We start from the raw sequence: 10,000 nt of genomic DNA on the forward strand, positions 1-10,000 counted from the left end.
TACCTCTTCAAAGTGACAACGGAATCGGGGGGTCTATACTAAGTGCTAACTAAGAATGGTCTGGACCGGAGCCTAGTGTTTTCCAAAACCAACAGTTCGAGATTTTCAGAATTCAAGTCGTCACGGATTTTATAATTTAGATTACATCGCACATAGAAAAAGATCCCACCTCCATTACGCGCATTTCTCACACGATCTTTCTTCATCAGTTCTAACCTACGATTAGGCGTACTTTCTTTTAGACAGAGCGGGAAAGGTACCTTTTCCGCCCTGTCTACGGAAAAGTACGCCTGATCGCAGGTTACATCAATTCATAAGCTGATAAGTGTAACTCGCTGTCGTCAATGCTGTGGTCCAATTTCTTTTCGTTAATTAACGGCAAGTAGATCAATTTTATAACTGGACATGAAAACACAAAGCTCTTCAATGTTCGCTAATTAAAAAGCCTATTTATACTAAGGGAAGCCATCACTGAGCCTCGACCGAAAGAATTAATCTTAATATATTTATAAATCGCTGTCTCGACGCGGGCCGCGTTGGGTGAGGAAACCCGATTATCTTTGATTAGTGTTAGAGCCGCACTCTTGCTTTATTTATTGGAAATATGCGCTTTTATTTTTCACGCCATCTTCTCTTCCGTTCGCTTGTAGGAAAGGACACAAACTGTCGCTTACATACAAACGTGCGCAAAGCATGCAGTTCGACAAAGAGTCTGTTAGTGTTTGTTTTTTTTTTGTTTTTTTTTCTTTTTCACCCCAAGCGGAAGAATATAAGCCGCCAAGGTCTCTTTTCAGTTTCGAGACGCGAGGTTTGCATTTCTACTGGGTATTTGGAATCTTAAAAGCGACGAGTAATGGACTTCGACAACAATCTTTCGCCCGTCGAGCAGTAATCAAAGTGTACAAAAATTTGGTTTTATCAACGGAGTTGATAATGTAAATTGGCCACCGTACAGAGATTCCAAAAGCTGACGTTTCGAGCGTTAGCCCTTCGTCAGAGCGAATCGAGGGATTATGGGTTACGTGTAGTTTTTATAGTAGAGTAGGAGCTACGCTATTGGTGGTAACATGGCAACATGAAAAATAGGAATATATTAGTTAAATGAAAAGCGTTCGTTAATACCGTGAGGATTAAGGGTGCCGATTTAAAAGATGAATTTTTGTTCCAGATTCTTGCGGCTTTCCGTCGTACCTAGATGTAGGGAAAGGCCGCAGATAGCCATGTGTTTTTTGGAGTGGTTAGGCAGATTAAAATGGCGAGCGACTGGCTTGGATGCATCCTTGTCATTCTTCTCAACATCGCGAAGGTGTTCGCGGAATCGGTCACCTAGTCGTCTACCTGTCTCACCAATGTATAATTTATTGCATAACGTACAGGTTATGCAATAAATGACATTTGCGGAGGTACATGTGAAACGATCGGTGATCTTAACAGATCGCTTAGGTCCCGATATCTTGCTAGTGTTAACAATGAAAAGACAAGTTTTGCATCGTGAGCGCGCGCATTTGAAAGTGCCGGGTTGCTCGTAAGTTTTGAGCGCGCTTCTAACTAAAAAGTTGCCTACGTTTTTGTCGCGTTTGAATGAAATAAGTGGAGGTTGCGAAAAGATTCTACCAGTCTCGGGATCATTTTGGAGTAATTTAAAATTACTAAGAATGATGCTTTTGACTGCGTGATTATGAGGATGGAAAGTGAGGGTGAATGGAATTCTGTCATTCTTATCTTTTTGTGACGTTTGTAGTGATGACTGTCGATCAAATTGTTGGGCGCGATGATGGCCCGCTTTGACCACAGAGACAGGATAGCCACGTTTTTCGAAGAACTGGCACATCTCCTCTGATTTGCTGGAAAAATCGGAGTCATCACTACATAGACGTCGAAGTCTAAGAAATTGAGAATAAGGGATGGAGTTCTTGACATGTGATGGATGTGACGATGAATACAACAAATAACTGTGTGAATCAGTAGGTTTGTAGTGCACACTAGTACATAGCACGTTGCCTCTAACAGAAACTTTGATATCTAGAAAAGCCAATGAAGTTTCCGAAATTTCCCAGCTGCAGGTATATTTAAGAGCCGGATGAAAAGAGTTGACGGAGGTTATAAATTGATCGAGTTCTTCTCTGCTGGATGAAATAGCGCCGATGCAGTCGTCGATGTAACGGCCGTACAGTTCAGATTTGGGGCCGTTGTACTGATTAAAAAATTGGTGTTCAACATATTTTCCGCGATTTCAATTTCTCCAGCCAAGAAAAACTTATTTTCACCATGGACATTACATCTCTATACACAGTCATTCCTAATAGCGAAGGTCTTCAAGCACTTAAACACTTTTTCGATCAACGCACTGTCAAAGAACCTAGCTCGGAAACGCTCCTCCGCCTTGCCGAACTAGTTTTAACGCTTAACTGTTTTTCATTCGCCGGCAACTATTACAAACAAATTAATGGTGTAGCGATGGGCACAAGAATGGGACCTAGCTATGCCAATCTTTTTGTAGGATATATTGAACACCAATTTTTTAATCAGTACAACGGCCCCAAACCTGAACTCTACGGCCGTTACATCGACGACTGCATCGGCGCTATTTCATCCAGCAGAGAAGAACTCGATCAATTTATAGCCTCCGTCAACTCTTTTCATCCGGCTCTTAAATATACCTGCAGCTGGGAAATTTCGGAAACTTCATTGGCTTTTCTAGATATCAAAGTTTCTATTAGAGGCAACGTGCTATGTACTAGTGTGCACTACAAACCTACTGATTCACACAGTTATTTGTTGTATTCATCGTCACATCCATCACATGTCAAGAACTCCATCCCTTATTCTCAATTTCTTAGACTTCGACGTCTATGTAGTGATGACTCCGATTTTTCCAGCAAATCAGAGGAGATGTGCCAGTTCTTCGAAAAACGTGACTATCCTGTCTCTGTGGTCAAAGCGGGCCATCATCGCGCCCAACAATTTGATCGACAGTCATCACTACAAACGTCACAAAAAGATAAGAATGACAGAATTCCATTCACCCTCACTTTCCAATCTTTTCGCAACCTCCACTTATTTCATTCAAACGCGACAAAAACGTAGGCAACTTTTTAGTTAGAAGCGCGCTCAAAACTAACGAGCAACCCGGCACTTTCAAATGCGCGCGCTCACGATGCAAAACTTGTCCTTTCATTGTTAACACTAGCAAGATATCGGGACCTAAGCGATCTGTTAAGATCACCGATCGTTTCACATGTACCTCTGCAAATGTCATTTATTGCATAACCTGTACGTTATGCAATAAATTATACATTGGTGAGACAGGTAGACGACTAGGTGGCCGATTCCGCGAACACCTTCGCGATGTTGAGAAGAATGACAAGGATGCATCCAAGCCAGTCGCTCGCCATTTTAATCTGCCTAACCACTCCAAAAAACACATGGCTATCTGCGGCCTTTCCCTACATCTTGGTACGACGGAAAGCCGCAAGAATCTGGAACAAAAATTCATCTTTCAAATCGGCACCCTTAATCCTCACGGTATTAACGAACGCTTTTCATTTAACTAATATATTGCTATTTTTCATGTTGCCATGTTACCACCAATAGCGTAGCTCCTACTCTACTATAAAAACTACACGTAACCCATAATCCCTCGATTCGCTCTGACGAAGGGCTAACGCTCGAAACGTCAGCTTTTGGAATCTCTGTACGGTGGCCAATTTACATTATCAACTCCGTTGATAAAACCAAATTTTTGTATACTACTTCCCCACCGACGCAGCACCACAGGTTCTTTAGAAACTACCCCTTCATTCAGTAATCAAAGTGAGCTGTAGTTCTAGTAGTGTACAAGTGTGGTGTTTTGTACAACACTGAAATCAAATGGAAAATTCTCTAGTAACTTATGGGTTTAACAAAGACAGAGAACGAATTGAACAACTTGGATCTGTGATCTCTGTTGTCTGGCTTATTTATATTTATTTGTACTTAATTCTGCACAGCCTTCCGGTAACATTGGAAATTTCACTAATTCTTGTTAGTCAAAAATTATTTGAAAGAAAGCTTGTTGCCCATTTTTTGCTTGATAATTCAAGTAAAGGGTTTTCCAGGAATGGGTTTGATGCTGAACACTGGTGGGAAATTTATTTAGTTGCGTTTTGACACGGAGTATGTTGGCAGCTTGTTTTGTTCCAATTACGTATGGTAATTTGACACGATTGAGTTTCTTGTCTTCACGCACGTAATGGAATAGGAAGGGATATTTGCCTCTAATAGCAAATATGTTGTTTGTTTCAAAAATATTTCGCTGGAAAAGGTGGCCTTTATGAATTCATCATGTTTTGTAATGTGCGAGCTTAACTGGATAGTTTTTTATGACAATAGTAAAGCATTTTCGTGTCAAAATTAAGTAAGCGTCTTTCTGTTGTGTTTACCTAATTAAATATAAATATACCATGCAGCCTCGTGAGTTTGTTATTCCCGTCTGCCGTGAGCTTGATTTCCACTCTCAAAATTACCTCCAGAACCTACTTTTTGCGTAGATTCTAGAATGATTTTCACAATAAGTAAAAATCCTGTGTTAAGCATGAGAATTCGACGAAGAGGTAAATGCGACTAAATTTGTTGCGTGCGTTGCTATTTTTGTAATTTGATTGTTGTGCAAATTTTGACAGAGAATATTAAATTATGAAAATATATCTACGGATAGATCGTTAAAAAATCTAAATTTTTAGTGGTTATTTGAACATAAAAGATGCACGCTTGACGTGAAAATGAGTTAACAAATTTGCATACGTGTGTTGAAATGTCATACGCGAGGAGACAGGAATTTTCTTTCTCTGACAAATGATTTTGTCACTGTAGTGTAAAATGAAATTTATTTGGGAAGCCAACAATATTTCTTTAACTTTAACAATATCCCTTTACTCTAACCCAAAAATAGTCAGATAGTAACAAACTTCATATTTATTTACCATTTCTTCTGCTTTTGTGCTTGTCAGCATTGTGATTTGCGATAATTCGCAAGTCTGTTTTTGTATCTCATGCCGATGTTCAGATTTTCAATTACATGGCCGCTCAACCTCGCGATTGTGTAAATAGTTCACCGTGAAGTCAAAATAGATACGTTCTCAGGAACCCGACAAAGAAGGCTTCCTGATCCGACAGATGAAATGTAAATATTCAGTTAAATATAGCAATAAAATTAAAAGACCAAAGACGTTGTTTTACTCTGAAAACGACGAACGATTGACATTCTTTCCCATAGTTCATTCAGTTGACACAAGGTGATCACGTGCACCTTAATGGTTGCCTAGCGCGTGATCAATTTGTTCCTTTTGACAAAACATCATAAAAGTCAGAGACTGCAGAAAGCTTCGTGTTATTACGATCGATTGTCATTAATCTTTCGATGAGAATTCGATTCAGAGCTATATTTAAAAACTATGTTATTTTTTTCCTTCATCTGTCTTTTGGCTTGTCTTTTTCTGTTAACTCCTGACTTTCAAGGTACTTTCTGGTGCAAACGTAAAGCCAAACAATGTTTTGACCCGGCAACAGATTACACTACCAATAAGAGGAATTATGAAGCGGGAACAACACCTTCAGTCCTTTCTTAGTGTGTGCAATAAACGTTTGCTTAGTGCAACTGTAGACACGCATGACATGCTGGAAAACGTCCGTCAGGGCAATTATTATTTGTAGTTAGCTTTTTGTAGACTATTTATTTAACAAAGAAACGAGTGAATTTTACTCAAGACCGTGTTTTGTTACCTTTAAACTAAATTTATTACCAAAGCTTGAAAAACTAAAAGACCTAAAAATGGGACAGGACATTACACAATAATTAAAGGTGTGAATGTGTGAGCAAAAGGGCCGCTGCTGGCGCGACATGCGGGTGACCCTCAAATGGTCTTAATGACACCCCACTTGAAAAAATTAACTGGAACCCTGCAGTTCAATACCACCCAATTCAGTGCCTTCTGTTTTTGTGTAACACGTACCACAGGCTACCAAGTGTACGCCTAAGGGAGCGTCTAGTGAAGAAAAGTTTCAGTTTTGGGGTGCAGCATTCCATTCCCGATTAGAAACTGGATCCCGCACCAAGATTTTAACGATTAGTGTCAGTGCCGTGTCAAACAAACCTGTAAATGAAGCCTTCGTGAAAGTTTGTAATTACAGAAATATTCGTTTTCACAAAAGCCCCGTTTTTGAGCAGTATCCTCAGCAAAGCAGTTAGCGTGTTTGCTTTTTAAACATTTACATTTTTTGTGTTACGTTTTCGTATCAATGAGCGACTCGGCTTTCTCTAAAACATTCACTGTGACCTTTACACTTTAGAATTTATTATGGTTTTGCAGTTACCTCGGGAAAAGCACGCTAGGTTTCGTTCACTTGACAATTTTGTCAGTCCAGTTTATTTTTGCTTTTTTTTCTTAATTTTCCTTTATTATCATAACCGTGAACTTTACAAGTTGTAAATCTAGCCATGAACTCGTTTTGATGCCTGTTTTTTGTCTTAAATCATCGCATCAAACAAACGTCAAGACTTCCGGCATTAGAATTCTTCAGCGCATCAAAGAAAACAAAAATACCATATTATTATGATGAAAACTTTGCATCAAAACATTTTCCTACATTTATAATTAACATGGACAAAGGAAAGGAAATAAAATGCATGAAAGCCGTTCAGGAGCGACTTCAGAATACCAGGCTGCAACTATTGCTAATAAGCAACAATTGCTCTTACATTGTTTGAAGAAGTTCAAGAACGAGTCATGCACGTCTATTCATTATGCACATTAGTGGCCGAGTATTCGAGAGTTTAGTGGCCTTTCAAAAATGTGGTACAGAGAAAAAGATATTTGGCGATCTTCTCAAAGACATCAATACCGTACTAGTGTGTGTTTCATTTCGGTCATGTCTCATTCTGCTCGTTCAGTGCGCGTAAAACTATTAAAACTTGCTGAGGAAGAAATGGATGAAAAACGAAAATTTGTAACTGACTTGAATGTTCCGTGCTTTAACCCACGTTCTACTCGTAAAGAATCCTGTTACTTCGCAAAATAAGCCAAACTGAGAATTGTAGTTTAGATCGGTGTCTGACATCATTCGCAGGCTGCAGACTGCAGACCGCAGACTGCAGACTAACCCTAAATCACAATTATTGAAAGCTAACCGTTTTAAAACGGGTTCTCAGAATTAAATACTGTTTATCAGCGCTATTTGAAATGGATGCTTAGACTTAAATACTGTTTATCAGTGCTATTTGTAGGCAGTCTGCAGTCTGCAAATATCAGACAGAGAGTTTAGATTGTGTGAACCTCTCCATGAAGGCAAGGTTAAATCAGAACTTAATGCCGATTACTCTTATAGCCCCCGGGGACACCAAGAACGTTCTGCCTTATTGTTGGTTCTCAGGGTTATTAATAACCAAGTCTCTAAGGTAGAAAAACATGCAGAAACGGGTCAATTTTTTACCCTTTCTGTTGGAGTACAAAGTAACACTTCCTCTCAAAATTGTCAAAACAACTATGACAACGGTTTGCCTGATATCCAGCCGTTTCAAACCTTGAACTGGTTTAGTTTCTACTTAACGCAGCTGACCATACCTTGAAGAAGGAAATTCTCCTCAATGGATTCTGCGCAGCCCACTTTTGTGCTTTGAAACATTTTCAAACTTGTATCCAGTTTTCAATGCTGGTTATGTTGACTTCGCTTTTATATTTTCGTTCGCGATCGTTTGTCTTTAGATTTCGTGGAACTAGTTTACATGGCACGTATGTTTCTTAGAAAAATGGATCGCGTTTGTCACGGGGATGATAAAGCAGCAGCTTTATAGTGTGACACGAAGTGAGGAACGTGGAACGGGAAATGGGTAACGGGGAATCCCTAAAAGAGGAAATTACTAAAATAGGGAATCACTAAAAAGGGGAATTACTAAATTAGGAAATCTCTAAAAGGGGGAATTACTAAAATAGTGAATCTCAAAAAAGGGGAATCTCTAAAAGGGAGACTCTCTAAAAGGGGGAATCTCTAGAAGGGGGAATCTCTAAAATAGGCTAGGAAATCTCTAGAAGGGAGAAACTCTAAAATAATGCCGAAGACGGGGAAAATTAAGAGAGATCCGATCTGTTGATTTTAATGACCAGCATCCGTTTTAACAGTGCAATTGTTGAACCGCTGGTACAACTTGCTATTAAAATCTTGGCCTCCTTGATAGATTTATTTATTTATTTTATTTATTTAGATACTTTCATCTAGCTCGCAAACATTATAATTACATATTAAGAGGCAAAAGAAAAAGCGTGGTGACTAGATGAGGGGCAAAACTGACGGAAACGAGGTCCCAAAAACGTTGGTCACATTAGCGTTTAGCAGCGTTACAAAAGTATGATTTACAAATACAAGCTACGTTACATTTACAGACGTGGCTAAAACGATAAGAAATATGGTAAAATGGAAACATTAACAACAGTTGATGTAGTTGATTGACCTACAGTAGGGGCACACCGTTTTCCACGCGCGCACCCGAAGAGGATGAAAGTCGTGCTCTAACTTATAAAGAAGGGCGATTTTCACTGGCTTTTAAATAACGCATAGGATGAAGCTTGTCTTATAGAGATTGGAATGTGGTTCCAGTTTAGAACAATTAGGTTAAAAAAATGAGCTTCGGAAGAGCGTTGTGCGAAAGCGAAGCGGTCTTAAGTCACGCTCAGCAGATCTTCTCGTGCGCCCACATGAACGTTGCGGTCGTTTAAACATGAACGTTGCGGTAAAGTCCTGAGCTTTACTTTGAAGCTTTTTTCTCAATAACATTTTTCTGCGGGCTTTTCTTCAGCTTGATATTTTTATCACAAACGCCGCTCAAAGGTCCCTTGACCTGTCACGTCTTAGCCGACGAGGTCTTCCCACCGAAACTTCGGCAAACCAACGAATCCGTCAAGCTTTTTTCTTTCACTGGAAAATTAACAGCCAAGGGAAACTAAAAAAACAGCCATGTTGACTTAACATCAACTCGGCTAAGAAAAGCAAAACATTATCATGGGAGAATTTAGCATTTCTTTGGGGTGCAGGGATGGCGCAGTAATGAGAGCACTCGCCTCCCACCAATGTGTGGCCTTGGTTCGATTCCCAGACTCGGCGTCATATGTGGATTGAGTTTGTTGGTTCTCTACTCTGCACCGAGAGGTTTTCTCAGGGTATGATTTGCGTTAATTGTTAATTTCCGTTTACAGTGTCCCCAATTAGTGCACGGTTCCAGCGCTAGAACGACCAGACACTGAAATAAAGTTCCTTCCCTTCTTTAGCTGTGGGTTCGATGCTTTTTGTCATCCACTGCTCAGATTTTCCCTTTATGCGTTTGTGTGCGAGTGAACGGTGAGAAACTGAGTACCACAAAATTAAACGTATTAAGGAAATGACTTGATAAGCTAACGATACTAGGCTAAGCCGTTTTTATCAAAAGTGAACTGCCACGAGAAGTGAAAGACCATTGTTTCTGCTAGTATCAAAGATATTCTCTTATTATTATTATTATTGTTGTTATTATTATTATTATTATTATTATTATTATTTTCGTTGTTGTTATTGTTGTTATTATTGTTATTATTATTATTATTATTATTATCATCATCATCATTATTATTAGAAAGTCAGAACAAGACAATATAATGACAGACAGAAGACATAACAACGGTGTTATTTTCTTATAAATTACAACGTAACAGGTCGGTCTGGTATGTTGAGATCAAGTGTACCCGTATGTGATAATGGCTGAGCAACGTACTCGATCGGGTAAACATGTCAGCGAGATTGTCTCTGTGTCTGGAATAGTTTCCTCTTGAAAAGCCTTAATTGATACATAACATCTCCTTCTGTCAATAGCTGATCAATTGTGTGGGCCGTCCATTGCGGAACATCACACGAGTTATGAGCACAAATTAATTAAAACGACGGTCACCTTGATGAATACTTCCATTAACTATTAACGTAGCCTTTGACATTGTATAAT

At 39.2% G+C, this 10,000-nt stretch overlaps 1 protein-coding gene across 1 annotated transcript in view; it reads right to left on the reverse strand.

Moving 5' to 3' along the window:
- LOC138008346 (uncharacterized) overlaps positions 1-7,805 on the reverse strand; it is a 38,765-nt gene extending 30,960 nt beyond the window's left edge. The window contains exon 1 of the mRNA XM_068855661.1: positions 7,599-7,805. Within this exon, the coding sequence (XP_068711762.1) occupies positions 7,599-7,659 (61 nt within the window). The 5' untranslated portion in view covers positions 7,660-7,805. The remainder of the gene's footprint in view (positions 1-7,598) is intronic.
- Between the last annotated feature and the right edge of the window lie 2,195 nt (positions 7,806-10,000).

This window comes from Montipora foliosa, chromosome 6, assembly GCF_036669935.1.
Source record: "Montipora foliosa isolate CH-2021 chromosome 6, ASM3666993v2, whole genome shotgun sequence".
Lineage (NCBI taxonomy): Eukaryota > Metazoa > Cnidaria > Anthozoa > Scleractinia > Acroporidae > Montipora > Montipora foliosa.